Genomic DNA, 21,698 nt, shown 5'->3' with positions numbered 1-21,698 from the left:
TCCCCAAACCAGGTCAGCACCCCACAGTCCCACTGTTGGAGTGGTTTGAGACAGCTCTAAACCATGTCAAACAAACTCAGAGCACCTACTCAAACTGCTCAGCCCAGTTCAGACTTGTGAGTGGACAACGTATCTCAGAATAAAGTAGTAGAGTTGAGGATAAAAATAATCTCAGCTTTCAGGTGCACAAGTCTTTCTTCACGCCTGAAACAAAAGGAGCAGCTTTCAAAGGCAACTACAAGGAAAGACCAAAATATTCATAGTTCAGTCCATCACAGAATGGACCAAATATACATGACCTGATCACTGCATTTCACCTGAAGTAAAATAAGGAGGACTCTCATGAAGAAAATTCTTGGCACCGCACAGAGCTTTCCTTCAATGTGATGTTGAGCAGTTGCTGTTAGCAGGATTGGGTACAGCTGGAACTGGCAAGGCTGCCTAGTCATACCCTTATTCTCCTTTTTCTACTCTAGCCACTTGACCTGCTAAGATAAAGCTATTTAGAGAAACAGTGGGTTAAGAATGGAGTGTCCAGGGAAGGAGGGGAAGAAACTAAAGGTTTGAATTAAATAAGACAACACTTCTACACAGGGTATCAGAAAACTCAACAGTAAGATATAAACTGTTCTGGTCCAAGTACAGCACACATAATTCCTCATGACATACTTCATCACAGCTGATAGAACTATAACATGCCTGAATGTGGTCACAGTGCAGACAACAAACAGAAAGGACTTCCATCATCTTTAATACACAGGCAAAGCCTACAGAGACCACAATGTCCTATCTCAATATAACTGGGTAAGTTGCCACAGATATATGTTCATATTGGAGACAAAGAATAGCTGTGAATGTCTCTGGAGCACTGTTGGCCATGTTTATCTTGTGGGTTACACTTGGCCAACTCTGATTCAAAAATCAAAGCAGGTAAATTTTTCCCCCGCCCTAATACCAAGTAAGATTTACTGAATTGAGCCCTTACTGGCAACCCAGCGGATGTGAAAAGAGGATACTCTTTAAAAAAAAACAACAGAACAGACAAATATAGAAGACACAGCCCCCCAGTTTCCTCAGTACATTGGGGCTCACATGCTTGCAACATGAACTCCATAAAGCTGTATTTTATACAGCTGCATTTTAAAAACCGCTGAACAGGTGATACTCCTTAGCTGGCCTCCAGGATTCAGTTCAGCAGATTTGCAGTTACACAGTCGCACAGATTTCTCTTTTCCACCTGAAGAAGCAGAGTTTCTGTCTATAAGAGGGGGGAACAAGAGCAACATCAAAAAACAAGTGTCAGCACTGTAAAACTAATTAGGTCCCAAAGAAAAGTCAGTTTTACTTTTGTTCTAAGATTTGGAATTGATTGTATGAGATGAGGCTTGAGTTAAATATAAGAGTTACTGCTTACTGCTCTGCAAAATAATTTAGTTTCTGGATGATTAATTGGCATACCAACATGGCAATACTTCCCCTGACATGGAGAAATTCAGTCCAGTACACATTCATGTTTTTCACATTAGTACATTCAGTATATGTCTGGGCATTGTTATTTTTGTTTAAAGTTACTTTTCTTTCTTACAATCTTACTTTCTTTTTACAACTGCACAAACTGGAGCATAAGGTCTCAAGTTCATGAAAGCCTTAAAAAAACACCAAAACCCTGTCAGTAATTTTACTTAAACACAGACTCAAACAAAAAATTTAAAGTATTTCAGCCTGGACTCACTGTTGAAATTTATACAAAGGAAGTAAGGCATAACTTAATCATGGAATCATAGAATGTCTCAAGTTGGAAGGCACCCATAAGGATCATCAGGTCCAACTTCCTGCTCCTTGCAGCACTACTCAAAATTAAACCATATGATCAAGAGCGTTGTTCAGATGCCCCTTGAACTCTGACAGGCTTGGTGCCATGACCACTTCCCTGGGGAGCCTGTTCCAGTGACTGACCACCCTCTCAGTGAAGAAATTTACTTCTGTTTTAACTTCTGCTTCACTGTTGTTACCGTTAATACACTGTTGGAGTCTAAAATAGACAGTAGGTGCTGAGCTGGCACAGAGCTGTCACAGTTCAAATGCGATGAGATTGCTGGCTTCTTTAAGGAAAGGGGTCCCAAAATGGTGGAAGCAGTGGTCTCCCAGTTCAACTGGCATTCATCAGTATCAGGAAATCACTGCTGCCCACAGGGTTTTTTTGGAGCAGCACAGGTAGATTTAGAACTTCTCAGAGCTGGAGCTGACCAGAAAGGCCTGCACCCTCTCAGCCTACCTGTGCAAGAAGGGGCTGAGGACCAGGGAAGGGACAGAAGGGCTACATAAGGGAAATGTGGGAATCCTTCCTCTCTAGCACACACACACTTTAGTTTTTCTGGATGTTTGGAGCACATGGCTTCAGCAGATGCACTACGGAGCACAGAGCCATTTGATTGTATCTTCATCTCAGTTTGTCTATCATGAGCTGAAGCTGTATCTGAGAATCAGTCTGATCCAAGAGAGGATTTCCTCCTTGTCATGGGACACACTAGCTGCGTGAAGTCCACTCACCAAATTAATCTCCACTGGTGTAACCAGATATACAAAAAAAGGGCATTATGAAGACTCTCAGCTCTAAATGCCAGTGAAATCCATCCTTAATCTTCCCATCTTGTGATTTTTGTGTGACATGGCATTGTCATGTGATTAAATGCTGTGTTTTAAAAGCTGTGTTATCCATTGACCCACATCAGCTAAAGACACTTAGAGCAGAGCTGGGCCGAAGCTTCCTGCTTAGTACCTGTCTTCTGAGTACAGTAAAACCTATCTATTTGTCACATTTTTTCCCCAGATAAATCACTAGACACAGCCGTGTGGTTCTATATTAAATCAGGTATCGCTTTTGATTGTTTCAGCTACTCTGCAAAACTGGAAAGATCTGATGAGACTTTGCCAATCACCTCAAAGACACTCAATCACTACCTCCTAACCATCTCCTTGACATCTTTTGCAATGGCTTGAATAAGGGAGGTTGACAGTATGCCAACAGCATTGGAGTTAAGCCCCAAGGCTGCTTACCATTTCATATATCTTTAATAACATTTTCGAGCCTTTGTTGTTACTTTCATGGGCACATCTAACTTAATATGCTTTGAATATTCCAAATAACCATTGACAGTTTAGAAGAGAATAAAGAGCAAAATGAATGGCCCCAAATACAGTTTTGCTGACTGTTTGTGAGCATGATCACATAACTATTTGCACAGAGATTTGTTATTACCCCCTGGTGGGTTAAAGCACATTTTAATGAAAAACCAACCCAGAAAAAAACCCAAAACAAAACAAACACTCACACACACATTCCCCTCTGGGGGAAGGGGGAGAGGGGGGGTGGCCGAGAGAGATTAAAAAACCCAAACAGGGCACAGTCCAGATTCTGAACCTACAAAAAAAGCTTGTAAGTTCAAGCTAAAAATGCAGTTCCTAAGTTCTTTGAAGTTAATATACAATGTCCACTGGTTAACTCTGAAAAATGGGTTGGAATCTTGAAAATAAGTGTCTATAGTGCAGATTTACAGTGAACTGTGTAGCCCGTGGACTGGATCTGTTTTACAGGATTTGTTTTATGGCCTTCTCCCTGCTGGCCTCTGTCTTGAGCCACTTTTAGATGCAGCAGGGAGCTGGCTGTGAACTGGCTGAATGGTTTTGATGGTAGCAGCTCCCTCCTAGCAGAACAAGAACCTACTCTTTAGTTCATGATCAGAGCTGCACCTGCCACACAGTCCGCTTTGGCTGAGTGGTAAATTACAGATATCCCCAGAAAAGATTGCCCAGAGTTGGTAACTGCTGTTAAAACAACTAATCCAGCCTGCAGCCTGCTCCAAGGGGCCAGCAGCAACAAAAAGGTAGAAAACTGTATGCAGGGGGACAAACAGATCTGGCACACACATAGGTAGTAGCCAGCTTCTTAGAGGTGGTCTGTGACCCTTTTCTTACTACATGAGCAAAAAGCAGCCAGCCTGTCAATCAGTAAGTGATCATCACATCAATGCAGGTTACAAACATGCCTAGTCTTGTAAAAGGAAGCAGATATAGCCTATGGCCCTCATAAAAGTGTGTGACCTATGCTAGAGTCAGTTTGCTTTGTGAGACACCATGCAGATCAACACAGGGCCGAATTAAGTGTGAAAACTCTTGAGTTATGCAATAAAACTATATGGTTCCCCCGTACAGAACTGCAGGGTGAGATTTGCAGAAGGAATTAAATGAGAATTTCCTCCCTAAGCTTCTGGGAATCCCTCCCCCTTCAACACAGTTAGGAGCTCCTTAGTCATCATCGAAAAATCATGCCTGCAAACAAAAGAGAGTTTTTCAAGGAAATTAGTGTCTCCAGTGGGAATACTAACAAAGGAAATTGTATTTTCAGGGACAGAAACATTTGCCCCGCTAAGGAGCAAAACAGACTAAAATAGTCAAACGTAAAATATATATGTGGCTGCAAGCAATTGTCTTAAAACTCCTAGTTTGCATCAAATTGGGCCACAGCTGAATAATAAAACTAAGACTTGAAACACGGTTCAAAGGCAGTTCCAAGTCTTCAACTATTAAATATTTCCATGTCTTTTGAAAACGTAGGCAGAATTCCTAGCTTAATGACTGGAATAGGCCTGTCCTAGTCCAGAGGTACTAAAGGATCTCAGTGTGGATTCAATTATTTAGATTTTAAAGTGGTAAGGAAGCAACAGGGTTTTTTTGGTGAGAATGTGTCATGGTGTCACATTTTCAGGCATGCTGTCAAATCTACAACTGTGAAAGTCAGTAATAGGACATTCCTCTCAACCGAATGTTTTTTGTACTCTAATTTCCTCTCCTTGGCAGTCTTTTATTTTTTAAAAAGTATTAAAATACAGTTGCTATGTTTGGGGATTTTACTGCTACTCCTGCTTTGGATATTTGTATTTTATAAAGCTTCTGTCTTGGTCTGCAAGCTGTAGTTGTTGTAAAGGTCACTACCATAGCCAGTCAACCAGAGAAGATTTTAGTTGAGATATTTTCAAATCAAGATCTAGAAATCCTGGTGAAAAGTTCAAAGGTTTGTAAAAGAAGAAAAGGTGTGCTAGAACTACTTTACAGCACAATCTGAACATCTTTTTTGAGCTGTATACAGTGCTCAGCACATGTATTCATTAACGAGATTTCTTTATGAAGAAGCTCAAAATACATTGGACCTGCAATTATTGAACAGATCTTGTTCAATTGTAAATGCGCTACATACTAATGTGGTTGTGCTGGAATGTTTGTTTGGGTTTTGTAGTATGTCACAATTCAAGTCATCTTCATTCCTGCACCTGCATTTTTACCTAAACGTCATGGACCCTCCCCAGAGTTACCTCCAACCATTCTTCAAAGATGCCAGTTTGCAGGCTTTGAACTGTGAGCAACCTTGACCACAGATTAGAAAATCAAGAAAGTTTGAGTACCTTCTGTTGAAAAATCTGTGTAAGAGTGTAGATATAGCACTTCAGGAAAAGGGAACACAGGTGGGGAGAAAGCTACCCTCCTGAGACACCAGTATCTGACAGCAGCTGGGATACAGCTAGTCACAGATTGCAGGTTGCAGCAGCAAGAGACAAATTCAACTCCCCTCACAGAAGGAAGATACCAACCTTGGCAAATACTTCACACTGACTGCAAGCCAAACAAGTTTCATTCCCTATGCTGTTCTACTTTGTGGCATTTTTCATCATTATGAAATCAGAGCAATGTCAAAAGTATATACATGATGATGTTTCCTCCCTTAACTTCTCCCTATGGGTAAAAGCATATGCAGGGGAGTATTTTATTTTAGCAGGCTTTTTGTTTGAACTGGCTCTCTCCTTTTGGGTAATAAATATAAATGATGCTCTCACCTTACTCTCCCTAACATAAAAAAAAAAATAAATGTGTGTGCTCAGCATTTGGAATGAGAATAGAAACACTAATGGCTGTAACTCTGCAAGAGAAGGACAGAGGGCTGAGGACTGGTAGTTCACTCTTCCCTAAGTGGTCTTAGTGTCCCTGATACCCCAAGGCAGAATAATTCCACAGATTATTGCATAGAGAGATTAAATGTAATTAACCAGCCTCAGTTTAGAAGATAGAACAGTACAGTTCATAGTCTTATTCAAAATCCTTCCCTTTATCTACTTTTACCCACAGCATTTTCTTCCATATATAAAAAAAAAAAAAGTACTTTAATGTTTCCTTACCCGTGTGTCTAGATTATATGCTGTCTTCTTTAAATCCTGCAGAGCCCTCTGCATGAACTCAAATGCATGGCAGTCAACACAGGGACGACCTAGGAGAGCATTTAGTAGAGCATCTAGTAAAGAATCATGACTATATGGCATGAAGTATTAAGGAGAAGAAATAAACAGTGATTCTGAGTATGAGGAAGAGCTACAGGAAAGAGTCCACAGAGTACTGATGTATGTATGCTTGAACAATCCAGGTTATTGTAAATGGTCCACCATGATGGTCCACACAGTCTCTCAACGACAAAATAATTACTTGAACAAATTTGCATTAAAAATTTTCTTCCTCCTTTATTGCTGTTTCCCTCATCCTTCTCTTGTCACAGTTCATAGTGTGGAAACACTAAACCCATAACTTGAGTCCTTTCTTTTGCTCCACCAACCCTGAGCACATTTTCATCCTCATCTTCACATTTTTCAGAAATTACCTCTGAAACCATGAACCTGTTCCTTGGAAAATCTTGTCTTCTAATCTCACAAACTTGAGCTTAAATAGAAACCTAATGGAATAAAATTGACTGCAATATCACAAAGACAGATCACTTAGTCTCTAACTTTAAATATGATACAGCTTTGTCCAAAGCTAGTAAAGCAAGGAGCAGATAAACCCAGTGCCCTGTCATTAGTGGGCATTGCTGATAAGCAGAACTGCTGCATTATGGACTAAATGCAGTGTTTGAGATAGTATTCTGGTATCTAGATATCCAGACTGAAGGTCACAAGGTTTGCTTTGCCTTGATTCTCATGTAACACAAAGCTGTGCCCTAACAGATAGCAGTACTGAGACAGAACAAATATAGACATGATGAAATGTCTTCGAATCATCAGGTTCTACATCTGCTCTTATTTGCCTCTCAGTGCCTGTGCCTCTCTGACAACTTCATAGGAAATACTGCACAAGTGAAGAAATTCTGAGCACAGGTTTAGTTTGCTCTTTGAGGTCTGGTAGGGAAGAAAAGATGAAACCTAGAGTGATGTTGGAAAATCCTGCAGTGTCTGTCAGCCTATTTTGCAGACACTTGGTATTTGACTGATTACTACATGCCTCTGATAAACCGGAATATGAGCTTCCAGCTCATGATCTGTGTGGTAACCAGCAGACAGGAGTTCTGCCTGCTGGAGAAAAGGAGTCTGCCAAATTCTTTAACTGACTAAGAAAAAGAAAAAAAAGATCAAAAATAAACATTGAGCAGTATTAAAGACCTCCCTTCTTACTGTTGTACCACCACCCAACCTTAGTGTTCTTATATTTGCACCAGACAAAAGGAGAGGACAGCATTTTCCACATAAACAACTTGATACAAGGAGCTGTCATTATGACATAAAATAAACTCAACACTGCTCAGTAAAGGAGAATTAGGTGGTTGAAGGCTGCAAGACTAGGTATTGACAAAGTGTGCTTTCTTGGCATCTTCACTGAGAATTTTTTTAATAAGTGTATTATCATACTATGTTTTTTAATAAAAAACAACAGTATACATTACCAAGAATGAAAGATGTAATAAACAGTCAATGTCAGTTGTAAAAAGCAGGTCACAATAATGTCTCTGAAAAGCAAACAGTAATTCCTGGCATAGAAAGGGTTAACACAATGAAAGGGCTGTACCAAAGAAAAGTTGCAGAACCATGGCAGATTTCAGGAGAAGCAAGACAGCAACAGGCAGGAGACATGGGTAAGAGAGTGGAGAGCCTTGGATGCAGGAGAAAAACAGCACTGGTATGCTATCAGGTTGTGGGTTTAAAACAACATGAGCAAGACACATCCAATATCATTTGAATTATTTGGACAAGCTTCAGTGACATGAAGTCCTGCAACATTAAATCTACAGTACAAGCTGTATGAGAGGACTTTAGGGTGGTACATACTTTCAGCTGGTATGGCTGTTCCCGCTTCTTGATCAGATCTAACAGGCTCCGTGAGCAGCAGTGCAACCACAAAAACTAAAGGAACTGTAAGGACTGCTCTTCTCAGAAGGCACGGTGCCAGCATCTTGGAAGAGGTGCTTCTCTATTTATCAAGAGACATAAATAAGTTTGTGAGGAACATTACAGGTACAAGGGTTTTGTTACAAAGAACTTAATGTTCCTGATGGCTAAAACATTGGCAGCCTTCATTTGAAAGAAAAAAGTATCGGAAGGTCTAGACCATGGACACAAGTATTCTATACTTTTCCAGTGGTGCACATAAAACCCAGCTGAGAGAGAATGTCCATAGACATGAAGGAGAAGATCAGAAGTCTCTAGGCAGTTTTTGGTTTCATTTGCAAGCCAGGATGCTAGCAACTTTACCTGCTCTATGACTCCAATCTTTTGTCTAACTACACAGTCCCAGACTAGCACATGAATCTGGACAGCTGGTTCACTTTCAGACCTTGAGATCAAACCTTTAGAGATTACAGAGGTGGCTAAAATAGACCTGAACCTGGAAATGAGGTTTTTTACCCTCTGGCTTGCACCATCTTTTCACAAACATCATAACTAAAGGTAACCATTATATAACTAAAGGTAACCACAGATCATAAAAACTTACTCCTTTATGGAAGTAGCTGAAGGAAAAGATTTTTATAAAACCTCTACAAATTCATAGGCAGAACTTCTAATGGTAAATGCATCAGAACTCTTTGCCCTTTTGTTTCCCCTCCTAATCTGGGCTTCAGACCTTTATTTGCAGCCATCCATTTGTTCCTGAACATTGCAGCCAGGCCACACCATGCCCTGAACACGCACGTTGTACAGATTGGTCCAGCAACAACTCCCCTTCACACAGAGGGAGAATTGTTTTGTAAGTACACAGGTTTCAAATTAAGTATTTTCCTGATCCAACAGGCAAACTGTTCAGGACAAGAGGGAATGCAGGAAACTTGGACTGGGTCAAGCTGCAGCTGTCTATCAGAGACTGCAGTCCAAGCCTCGAGGATCCTGGCAAACTGCTAGGGTGGTTCTTAGTTCAGCTTAGTTTACCTTCCATTCCTGTACATTCAAATGGAAGAAAGAATCAAATAAGGTTAAGCTGTAGCAACACAATAAAATCCACATGAAAAATGTCTTTAGGTAAACCTGGGAAAGCAGGACAACATTCTGTCTCTTCCTGATTTTTAAGTCAGTGCATACTAAGCAAAAGGTGTTGCATAAGAACTCAAATCTGTATATACTGAATGCAAAAGTACAGCACTCCCGAAAACAGCTTGTATTTCACATTTGGAAGGGCAATAGAGGGAAGCAGGAACAGAAAGGTTTTTCCCCATCTTATCACAAACACAGAACAGAACAAGCTTGCTCTTCAATATATGCAATCCACTGTTTCAGACACAACTAATCAGATGCTGCAAATTCTGCACGAGCACTTGCAGCACGTGCAAACCAGCCATTCATCCAGGAAAGGAGCATTATACACATTCCCCTCCTGTGCACCTCATCCTAAACATAAGAGTAAGGAATGGTTCAGAAGCAAGAGACACACACATACATCTATACTCACAGATATATTTGAGACCAGACACACACAAAAAAAGATCTGGTAATGTAATTGCTATAACCTCAGAACTGGATTTTCTATCCTTCCCACTATTTAGAAGTGATCTGATGTGATCCTTTTTCTTACTTGAACAGTCCTTGAAATAAAGGGATTAAAATCGTAACAAGCGGGTTGGATTTTCTGTTTTAATTAATGGTGATCTGCAGTTAAAACAAGTATAGCCCAAGACACCAGGTTTTGCAACAGGATACAGCAGAGTATCTCTGAATAACAGTAAATCAGGGCAATACCAGCCTCATTTGAAAGTACCTAACACAGACGCCTCCCAATCAGTAGAAGCAGAGGCTATTCTCACAGGTGACTATGTGTGCCTCAATGGTTCAACAAAACAAAGCAGATCAGCTGTTAAACTTTTTCAGGCTACCTTACACATCACCCACCCCAGCACCCGCTCAGCTTCATATGTGAGCCCCCTACAAAACAATCTCTCCCTGAGTACAGCAATCACCTTAGATCACATCTAACTGCTGCCTCTTAGTTATTCCGTGGGAATTTGCTATCTGTGAGAAATAATCATGACAGGCTTCAAGGGTGGTCTCTCTCTGCAGTGCAACTGGGAATGAAGACAGATCTGTGCATGGACTTCTGTGAATGAGAAGTTACCCCCTCTAACAAAGGAAAAAATATCAGTACCTGATCTCTCTCTTGTCTCTGTGATGGTCTCTTTGAAATGGCCGCTGCAAACTGCTAACAGAACAAGTGCAGCATTTCTGAGCATGTGCACTGTCTCTTTTTAACCTTCTCTGAAAGAGGTTATTACTATGGGGAGATTTCTGCCATGGCAACAATGCAGAGCACTGCAGCACACAGCACAGATTTAAAGAGGAACAGGCTGTGTCTCCCAGGACTTGGGAAGGATGTTTCTGCTTCGACATGCAAGTTCCAGCAGCGACTTAACTGCTCCAGGTAAGGTTTTTAAAGCCGGGCCATTTGATTCATCCTCTGAAGCCCACTGAATGTTTTTCTCAAAGTCTGCTTAGCTGGATGTGGTGCCTGATTCAAATTGCTTCCCTACTGCCTGAAAATAACAATGACAAATGACACCTGCTTTATGGGCAACTAGGAAAAACCATGGGATCACACTCAGGAACTGCAGGACATGTCACAGGTGAGACTTTGGTGAAAGCCAGGAGTTGTTCAGTCCATAGTTTGCCATTTGAATGGTTTTGAGTTACAGGGATCATAACCACTCATGCCTGCTTTCCTGGGTGTTTCTGCGATCCCAGTCCCAGAGCTGCCAGAATGGCTGCAGGAGTCCAAACTGAGTAAACTTCACCTCCCTTTTCCAGCCTGCACCTCTGTTCCCCTTCCAATGCTCCACGAGCTGTACTCCAGAACAACTCTGACAGCACTTGTGCTGAATGCAATACAATAACGGAGTGCAGATGATAAAACACTTCTTTCAAAGCAAAGCTAAATTCAGGGGTTGCATCACCCCCTAAAACACATTTCCCATCACAAATTAGACACCAGCAGTTCTTGTTCCAGAGAGAATGAGCACAGCTAAGAGCAGGCACAGCACTGAGAAGCATGCACAGACCTTCAAAGGGACCGTGCTCTGTGTTTGCTTTAGCCGGTTCAATAGGGACTCAGTCTTAAATGCTTTTATGGTGAAAGGTGGGGGCACTCAGTGTCCACAAAGGTCAGGCACACAACCTTTATTGTTTTCATGAGCAGAAACTCCTTTTCAGAATTATGACTACATTGCTGGTTAACATTTTTCTTTTCAACATGCTCTATAAACTTTCTATCCTGTACAGCCCTAGGGGAATGGTTTGCTCCCATTAATTCAACTTTTTAAGTAAGATGTTAAAATTTCACATGCTGCTGTATGAAGTTACAGCATCCATAAGCAGAGTCAAGTGGGGATTAACTATAGTACTGTCATCCCTATACATCCAAAAACAGAGAGAAGGGGAAAATAATTTTTAGAAGCTGTTCTTCTGGGCAAACAAGATTTACCATTGTTCTTGCAGAGATAACCATACAGGATTTGGTCTGATTAAGTATCTGCCTATACACAAATTACAAACGCAGAACTTTATTCTCACACCTTGGCCTCTCTTCTTGAGAAATAACATAGATACTAATTCACTTACACACACACACATCGTCCCACCCCCCGCCCCCCCCACCTTTTCTTAACCTGTGCTCCTGATCATTCCCAGTAAATTTTACCCTGTTCTCCCAAATCCTGTCATTTCTTTATCACAACAGTAACACCAAGCAAGCAAACCTTGGAAGCCTGAGTGTTATCACTGATACATTCTTCTAGACCCATGCAATGGACTTCTGACTCCCATTAAATAATTTTTTAAAAATCTGTTTCTGCCATTCTCAGCTACCAAATTCCTTGCTCTAAGCATATCATACCAGCTACTGTGATGTCCCTTCTTTAGCCTTGTCCTAAATCTGCTTGTCCTGCAACGAACAACTTGCTTTTTAGCATTTTAACCACATGTCGTCTTTAGGCACTTCTCCCCACTCTGTACTGTGCTAAGCACCATCTTTCCTTTTCACTGAAGCTAATATTTTGTCATCTGGAAAATATCAGTTCACCAAGAAGATCTTCTACAGAGGAGGCAGAAACCCCATTTTAGGATACTTTCACTTGAAAATGTTTTGAAAAAAATTATTTTGACACTTTTCAAACTGACAATTTCTGGCTTTCTGCTTCAAAATTATTTCCTTTTTAAACTAAGCTTAACACAGTAAAAATACATTTCATGCTCAGTTCATGAAATTGCAGAGTGTGAGCAGCTCTTATGTTAAGGGTATTGGGGAACATTCCCATGAGAACATTACAACACCAACAATTTCCTTATTTCCTTCATGCACAAAGCATGGGTGGTACAGATACTAGCCCAATGACACCCTGAAACTGGAAGTACAGACCAGAACTGGGACTACACAGCACCTAGCACCTGCACAACAGCCCTCAGTGGTGATTTCACTGGTGTGCCCAAAGTTGCAGTGGTGGTCATGTGGCACCTCTGGCTGAGCGTGAAAAGGGACATTTGGGTGAATGCTGGAATTCCCTGACTCCCCTGTTGCCCTGAGGGACCATTCATGAGGTAAGCAGAATTTATAGTCTCTTTATAATGAAGTTGAACACAGTGGGTTTTTTTCCATATCCCCACCAGCTAAAAAGCATCAAAGCACAGTTTCTAAGATTTCAATTTTTCATCTTGATAGCACATGTTTTTATACTGTAATATTTCTGTGGGACTGAGAGAAAAGCTCAGGCCTTCACCTTTAAATCTTTTCGCTGCTTGGTCTCTCCTTGGCCCTTAAATCTAGTACTCTGTCATAGCAGCAAACTTTCTTCCCTCACTAAAGGTAACAGATTCTGTCACTTCTCCTGCAGACACTTTTACTCTTTCTCAGAGTCTGCCCTCTAAATTACGGTAAAACTCCCCCCACAAGGTAGCATCTTGTCTTCCATCAAATCCTCTTTTAAGCTTTACCTCTGCTGCAAATCCTACAAAGCGATGCTGCCTGGCAGAGCCTGGGGAGGAAGCTGGCTGTGACTGCTGATGGTATGCAAATGTGCTCGTTATACCAATATCTTGCTGCTTCACACCTCTGGCTGAGTCCCTCTCTTGTCATCCCACCATAATACCGGGGCTGCGATAGCTCGAGGGCAGGGACTGTGTTTGCACTTGTTGGCACAGCACCACAAGGCTGGAGTGTTGATTGAGGCCTTCAGGCAGATGTGATGAATAATAATATCAAACCACCTAAAGCTGATCTCATTGCCCCACACTCTGATATATGAGCTATTCATAAAGCAAGACTCTTATTCTTTTCCTTCCAGTTTAAAGCTCTTGGGAAGTGTCAGAGTGACCAGATTAAGAAATTAAGCCGTCCTTTTTTCCCCAAAAAGGTCTCACATATCTTGGTAGCAGCAAATAATTGCAATTGTTCCTCCTTTCATTTTCCCTACCAGTAATTTTAGGAATAATTTCCTTGTCAGTAACTCCAACTCCTGCAGTCCCTATCTGTCTAAGTATAGCTCACCTGAAATCATTCTAGACCCCAAAAGTCTTGAGTTTCAGTGCAACACTGAGGCTTGGCTCAAGTCCAAGTCTGACTTTTCCACACAGCTCTTGGGGAGACCTGCATTGTCAGAATGACTTACTGCTCTTTGGATGAGATGCTAAACTGAGGTCAAATCTTTCAGCATCTCTCTGGAAGTTGAGAAGCATTTAAAAATCTCATGACAATATTCAGGAAGGGTTAGCATTAGCTGAGCTATCCTTGGCTTGCACTGTCCCTCCTGCACACATATCTTTTGGAAATAAGCTGCACTCCAAGCTGTGTTTGAGCTATTTCTAGGTACATAATAGTTTCAACTTTAACTAGTTTGCTAAGTCCACAGGGATGTTTTGAGTACTTTGCAGCAACTACACAAACACGCACATGTAAGAATGGGCTTTGAACTGGAGGGGGACCAACTGCTTTCTTTCCAAGCTCCCCATTCCAGAACCAGACTTCAGAGTCCAGGGGCCTTTTCTAACATGGGCAGCCTAGAAAGGTAAAGAAGAGATCTCTCAGCTGAGAAGCAGTGCACCATTAGCCATTTTCCTTGCAAAGGCTGCCTTGAAAAATAGCAACTGAGGAAGCTAAAGGAAATGAGATTGCTAACATTGGAAGGTTATCAAGGACTGGTTTTCCCCAAAAAGATGTTTATTATCTAAAGTCTGCACAAGGACTCTCAAACTTCAGAATCCAGAAGACTCGCAGTCAGGGGGCTCCAAATCCATTCCCTGCTCTAGGAATCAAGTCCTCTGCAGCTAGGACACCGATCCAGGATAACTTTTATGACACCAATACTTGGATCTCATTGATAATAATTCTGACATTAAGATCTCTGTGATTTAATGGCCTAAGGATGATGTATCTTCATCCATTTACGTCTGAAAACATCATCTTTAACCCAAGTTCATGTTTACAAGATATGTACAAGCTGACAGATGCGGCTTCTCCTTTTTACAATTTTTTTCCTTTCTACAATTGCTGTGCTACAAATTGCAAGCTGGTTAGTGCAGCACTATCTTGATGTTGCACTAACTGTGATTGCACAGTTTCCAGCTAAGAGCTTACTCATGTCTGCCTTCAAAATGTCTTGTGAATTAATTTCTTATTTGTGATCCAGGGATGTTTTTAGACAGAGTCCAGTGACAAATAAGGAATTAATATTCCTTAAGTATCATTATAGTGGTCACGATCTTGGCTGAGATACTGGAAAACAGACCTGAACCACCATGGCTAGTTACAGTGTAAGTGACTGAGTCAAAAATCAGTGATCAGAGCTGGGACACACTCCCACCCCCAGGAAGTCTAGAACTTGATCTAGGCAGGGATCAAATTCTAACACACAGTAATTAACAGATTTCACTCCCTGGGTCCTCAGGCTCACCTGGCTATCATTCTAGAAGAAAGGCACAGTGACCACCAGAGCAGAATGGGTTATTTGTTCTCTGGAGAGCTTTTTCTAACTGTTGGCAAAAAAAAGTGTATGTCTACAACACTTAAACAGAGTAGGTTCTTCTTCTGAAAGAAAAAATATGAAGAATTCCTAGTCTTATTTACTGAGTTACAGTTAGTAGTAGCAATTACTGCTAACCTGTGTTTGCACCCCCAATGATGTCCATATGCACTGCAGGGCACATCCCACACTGGAGGTGACTGCCTTCCTATGCTCCACATCCAGTCCCAGTTTCTAAGCAATGCATTCTTTGATTTCTGGCATCTTGGGAAATATCTTTGTTTTCTTTCACAGTCATCCACCTGGTTGTGTTATTGGCTTTCACTGCACACTGTTGTAAATCACATGAATTTATGCAGAAAGACAGCATCTAGGGTCTAGCTAGCACAAGATCCCCATCCAGGTTTAGGCAGACAAATGCATGGCAATGCTGCTTCAAGACTGTTCATTCACTGTTCATTTCCAGCACTTGTTGGAATACGTGAGGCAGATAAATATCTCATGCCCCAGCAATATCAGAATCATGAATCACAATGGTAGTTCTGCAGCTCTGAGACAGAAGGGCAGAGATTCATCTATAACTCATTTACCAATATGAGAAGGAGATAATGATAAATTTAATATTGGCAAATAGATTGAAGGGCATGTGAGGAGCAGCCCCACATACAGGTCAGATTGAAGCAAGATTTGCGGAGAAAAGAGCAAGCATGGTCATGCAGGATGCCAACAAAAGTGGGAAGATTAAGTTAACAGCAAAAGTGGTATGAGATAAGAAAGTAAGTTGGGTAGGGAGAGAAAAAGAAGGGCTAGTTTAGCTGGAAAAGTGGAGGAAAGATCCATTTTCTTAAACCTTTCAAGTCCTCAGACAAGGTTGGTGTAATTGTGATGCACAAGAATGCTTTATATTTGGAGATGAACAACAAATAATTTTTTTTCTAGACCCTCTCAAAAATGTCAATAATGATATATAGCACTCTGAGGAAGAAACAGATATCCTGACTTTGAAGGTCTAAAACCGATGCATGAACTGTAGGAAGAGTATAAGGACACTGCCCAGTTGCGTAGGGATGGGGTCAGGGAAGCCAAGGCGCAATGGAAGCTGAACTTGGCAAGGGATGCAAAGAAAAATAAGAAGGGCTTCTACAGGTATGTCAGCCAGAAAATGAAGGTCAAAGAAAGCGTATACCCCCTGATGAGCAAGGCTGGCAAACTGGTATTAATGGATGAGGAGAAGGCTCGTTAACAACTTTTTTGCCTCAGTCTTCACTGGCAATCTCTCTTCCCATACCTCTCAAGTGGATGGACTACAAGACAGGGACTGGGGAGCAAAGTCCCTCCCACAGTAAGAGAAGATCTGATTCATGACCACCTGAGGAACCTGAACGTAAATAATTCTGTGGGACCTGATGAGATGCATTCCAGGGTCCTGAGGGAACTGGCTGATGTAGTTGCCAAGCCACTCTCCATGATATTTGAAAGTCATGGCAGTCAGGTGAAGTCCCTGGTGACTGGAAAAATGGAAACATTGCACCCATTTTTACAAAGGATAGAAAGGAGGGCCCTGGCAACTACAGACCTGTGAGACTCACCTCTGTGTCTAGGAAGATCATGGAACAGATCCTCCTAGAAGATATGCTAAGGCACAAGGAGAACTGGGAGGTGATTTGAGACAGCCAGCATGGCTTCACCAAGGGAATTCCTGCTTGACCAACCTAGTGGCCTTCTATAATGGAGTGACTACATCAATGGACAAGAGAAGAGCTACAGATATTGCCTATCTGGACTTCCACAAGGACTTTGACATAGTCATCTACAACATCCTTCTCTCTAAACTGAAGATATGGACTTGACAGGTGGACTGTTCGGTGGATGAGGAATTGGTTGGATGGTCATAGCCAGAGGGTAATGGTCAATGGCTCAATGTTCAGATGGAGATCAGTGACAAGTGGTGTCCCTCAGGGCTCTGTATTAGGACCAGTACTGTTTAATATCTTCATTGATGACATAGTAGGATTGAGTGCACCCTCAGCAAGTTTGCAGATGACATCAAGCTGAGTGGTGCAGTTGACAAGCCTGACAGATATGATTTCATCCAGAGGGACCTGGACAAGCTCAAGAAGTGGGCACATGTGAACCTCATGGGGTTGAACAGACCAAGTGCAAGGTCCTGCACCTGGGCTGGGGCAACAGCTGGTATCAATACAGGCTGGGGGATGGAGGGTTTGAGAGCAGCCCTGCTGAGAAGGACTTGGTGACACCAGTGGATGACAAGCTGGACATGAGCTGGCAATGTGTGCTCCCAGCTCAGAAAGCCAACCTTATCTTGGGCTGGATCAAAAGAGGCATGGCCAGCAGGTCAAGGGAGGGGATGCTGCCCCTTTGCTCTGGTGAGACCCCACCAGGAGTGCTGCATCCAGTTCTGGAGCCCTCAGCACAGGAAAGACATGGACCTGTTGGAACAAGTCAAGAGGAGGGCCACAAATCAGAGGGATGACCACCTCTCCTACGAAGACAGGCTGAGAGAGTTGGGATTGTTCATTTCAGAGAAGATAAGGCTCCAGGGAGACCTTATAGCTGCCTTCTAGTACCTGAAGGGGGCTTATAAGAAAGATGGGCAAACTTTTTAGTGGGGCCTGTTGTGATAGGACAAGGGGTAATGGTTTTAATCTAAAAGAAGGTAGATTTAGACTAGATACAAGGAAGAAATGTTTTATGATTAGGGTGCTGAAACAGTGGAACAGGCTGCCCAGAGAGGTGGTACATGTTTCATCCCTGGAAATAGTCAAAGTCAGGTTGGACAGGGTTCTGATCATCCTGATCTAGTTGAAGATGTCCCTGCTCATCGCAGGGGTGTTGACTAGGTGACTTTTAATGGTCCCTTCCAACCCAAACTATTCTACAATTCTATGAACTATAAAGTATTGCTCAAGTGATGTAGACACATCGTAAGGAATGGGATGCCATTATGCAGCTTTGTTGTACGGGGTACTCTCTAGACATGTTCCATTACCATGACTTCTGTGGATTATTGTTTTAAGAAGTTTAAACCCCAGCAAATCAAGAAAAACAAGTTTCACTCTTATGCTGGAACCTAGAACTGTCAGGAAGCTGTAAGCATGTCTGTCTGATAGGTGAATCTGCCTGCCAAAACAGCTGAACACTTTTTCCAAAATTCAGCAATGCCTGAGTGGGAGTTGGACAGGTACTTATACAATTTTAATAGCTTCAAACAGTGCTTATGTTTAAAAGCATGAGCAGGTTATTTACAGTGCAGCCAAATTTTCAAGGTGAGGAGAAAGAGAAGTCACAGAAGATATTTTACTAAGTGCTTAGAGATGTGCACAAGACAGTATGGCAGCCAAGAGAAAAATGAAAGAGGTGTCTGTCAACTAAGCTCTTCCCTTTCTGACTTTGCCTCTGCTCCTTTCATATACTCCTCTTGTCTCTTATGCAACTTCTGTTGTAATTATTCATTTACTCTGGCTCTAAGTTCTTTGTCTCCCATTTGACATCCTTTGCTCTTCCAGCCCCTGATATTCTCCTGCAACCCAACGCTCAGCTGCAGCATGTGAACACTGACCTGTGGTTTGGGCCCTCAGCTGAGCGCAGTCTAACGACACTCCAAAGGAAGTTATTTGTGCACTTCTCCACCACCTTATCCCTCTGCCAAAATGCTACTGTTCTCTAGAAAGATGGGTGAAGCAAACACATTGGCTTCTTATCCCCTTGTAGTTGACAGTCTGGAATGCTATGCCAAAACGGATCATAAAGTGCTTTGTAAAGGACAACGTGGAGTGTCACTGATTGACTACATGCTTATCTCATCTGCCAGAATTAGCATCAGCTCGGCTGGCTTTCTGCTCCTAACACAGCTAGCTCCAAGCAGTGCAGGCTGTAAACAAATACAGTATAGATGAATGTAAAAGAAAGAGACATTCCTGTTTTTAAAAGTCACGTAACCACCCCAAGAACTTCAAACATGCATGGAAGTCTCTCAAAACACTGTGGAGATAGTAGCATAGGTTCCCTGAGATCAGTCAATAAATTGATATGATGGATACTGGGACTGTGCTGAATCAGTGCATATCGGCTATTTGGGGATAGTAAGACACGTGTCCCCTTTTTTTAAAAGGAATGTTATAGGCAGGGGAGGGCTGGGACAAAAATCTGCCCAATCCATCTCCCCAAAAATAAGAGCTGGCTCCAAGTCACACCCTCAGCCATTAGCAGGAGGCCATAGGAGTGCTGAAAAGGCTCTCACTAGACGTTCTCCACCAATTCCACACTGAAGCCCATCTTACCTTTTCTAGGACTTCCTACTTATTTTTAGGGATATGGGAAAGACAAGGCAGTAACCACCTGGTTATTCCTCTCCATTGCTTCTGGATGAGGATTCCTCAACAGGGAGGACTGCCTTGTCCCCAGGAATGGGGTTAGCCCACAGTACCATCCTGCATTATTTTAAGTACTGTATTTGAATCTGTGATAATGCGCAAACTACTTCTCATCTCCACATCTCAAAAAAGGAAAGAAAAGAACAAGGCAGAGCCCTCAGTTGCATAAATACTTTTCTCTTGCCAAGGAATCTTCTCTAGGCAAGCATCCTGCATTTTTATCCCAGAGAACAGCATCCTCTCCTCAGAAAACAGGTATCTTTAACTTACTTTGCCACTACAGTCTGGACATTGCAGCAGAAAGGAAAAGAGATTATGTGAGGCTTAAAAGATCCAATTTTTCAAAGCATAAATTCCGGTGATGTCTATGCTAATGGTGTACTTGTGATATGCTAATTTTGCTCATGAGCAGCCATCTCTCAAGAGTATCTAATCTAATATGACCCTGAATCACTATGGGGCAATGGGTTCACATCTAGGGCATGTGGTTGTCATATGGGGAGATTTTTTAATAAGCAATTTGAAATAAATATTTTCAAGATTTACAAAAATATATATTCTAGTGGATTTATGTCAACTTTACAATATACTTGAGGCAAAGACAGGTTTTCAAGTAACATTAGTTGAAGTCTCCTTTTGACAAAGAAATAGCAGGGCTCTCTACAGTGTTTGAAAAAGCATACACTATACATGGCAGATAAATGTGCCTACAGTATATTAAAGCTGAGTTACAGCTTTTATCATGATATTCACTTAACCTCTCCAACTGCTATTTTTTTCATACACTGTCCCAGAAGAGAAGTTAATTTAGGGAAAGCACTTTAAACAGAATTGATACACTAGTGTGAGAACAAAACAAGCCTACCATTCCTCACTTGTTCCAGTAGGTTTTTTGAGCCTGAAACACTCCCACTTGGCTCAGCTGTTTTTGTATTTAAACTTGAGGTTTTGAGTCAAAAACAAAAACCATTTGTTCAGCAATTTTAAAGCTAGAAGTATTTAACATTTTTCCCTTGATGTGTAAAATTTGATTCACTGCCCTGTTGTATTGATGTTACTGGAGAGGCTTTACACATGATTTAGAAGAGAGATCAGCATTGCAGGACACCCAAAATGGCAAGTGGGCAGACAGCATGCTGTTGGGCTGGCGCAGGGCAAAGAGCCACAGCTTCTTTAGAGAGGCATTTGTGAGAGGCAGTAGCTGTCAGCTCCTAGTTCAAATTGAATCCTGGGTTCAGCAAGAGCTGCTGCCTTCCAGAGAGGCAAAGTAATTCCCATTAGCCAACCAGCTGCAGGACCTTGTTTCCTTGAGAGGCAGGATCACCTGGTTCCAGCCAGGTTTCTGCAGGAGTATATACCCTCTTTCTGAGGGGAGAAAAATTAAGCACTTCAGCAGTGTAACCCTCTTTATCCTGAACCTCAGGAGTGCCTGTCCTCATTATTATCACTTAGACCTGCAAAGCTGCTTTTCTGCTCCAGGCTTGCAGGGGAGGGGGGCAGGGGCAGGGAGAAGCATACATATATTCTGAAATTTAAAAACTCTGAAAGGGAGGAAAATATTTGCTATTTATTATCAATTATTTTATTAGTTGGACTCTTTCTACTTAGTTTTTATTTATTGGAGAAAGTGTCAGATCTATTTTTTTTTTAAGCCTGTAATTAAGCACAGTCAGGAGTCATTAGATAATTCAAAAAGCCTGCTGTTTCCCATTAACTAAGAGCAACTAGCAAAACAAGGGGTTTTTTTAATGGACTAGGCCTAGCTCTAAGTGTAGAAGTATCTTGGCGGGCAAAGGCACACACTATACTTAGAGATCCCATCTTCATGCTGTAGAATGCTGTATTTGGTAATTAATTCCCTCCAAACTGGAGTTGAAAATTGCCTCTTTCCAAACACTGAAATTAACAGAGGATTAAACTGTCATCTTTTGCATAAAAATGGGCTTTGAAGATTGATTGTGCTATGAGTCACCTTTTATCTTGAGATCAGCTATTTATATCTCATG

The 21,698-nt window shown here is 41.7% G+C and overlaps 1 protein-coding gene across 2 annotated transcripts; it reads right to left on the bottom strand.

Moving 5' to 3' along the window:
- Nucleotides 1-734: 734 nt before the first annotated feature.
- LOC101915719 (neuropeptide-like protein C4orf48 homolog) lies at nucleotides 735-14,080 on the bottom strand. Of its 2 annotated transcripts, none has more exons than XM_055794748.1 (4): nucleotides 13,949-14,080; nucleotides 8,139-8,280; nucleotides 6,228-6,316; nucleotides 735-1,258 (listed from the first exon to the last, which is right to left on the bottom strand). In XM_055794748.1, the coding sequence occupies exons 2-4, from the start codon at nucleotides 8,260-8,262 to the stop codon at nucleotides 1,187-1,189; spliced, it is 285 nt and encodes a 94-aa protein (XP_055650723.1). In that variant the 5' UTR covers nucleotides 8,263-8,280; nucleotides 13,949-14,080; the 3' UTR covers nucleotides 735-1,186. The 2 variants fall into 2 exon arrangements, with proteins under 2 accessions (XP_055650723.1, XP_055650724.1); XM_055794749.1 differs by lacking the exon at nucleotides 13,949-14,080 and adding an exon at nucleotides 10,441-10,551.
- Nucleotides 14,081-21,698: the final 7,618 nt, after the last annotated feature.

The sequence above is a fragment of the Falco peregrinus genome, chromosome 2 (genome assembly GCF_023634155.1).
Source record: "Falco peregrinus isolate bFalPer1 chromosome 2, bFalPer1.pri, whole genome shotgun sequence".
NCBI lineage: Eukaryota > Metazoa > Chordata > Aves > Falconiformes > Falconidae > Falco > Falco peregrinus.
The sequence above is the reverse complement of the archived record's forward strand: the minus strand, read 5'-3'. Positions and strand labels throughout refer to the sequence as shown.

Excerpts from the sequence above, each read along its gene's own strand:
- LOC101915719 (XM_055794748.1), bottom strand. The coding sequence starts at position 8,262 with ATGCTGGCACCGTGCCTTCTGAGAAGAGCAGTCCTTACAGTTCCTTTA. Across the intron at positions 6,317-8,138 it reads AACAGCCATACCAGCTGAAA|GTCGTCCCTGTGTTGACTGC; the intron begins GTATGTACCACC and ends ATGCTCTCCTAG. Across the intron at positions 1,259-6,227 it reads CATATAATCTAGACACACGG|ACAGAAACTCTGCTTCTTCA; the intron begins GTAAGGAAACAT and ends CCCCTCTTATAG.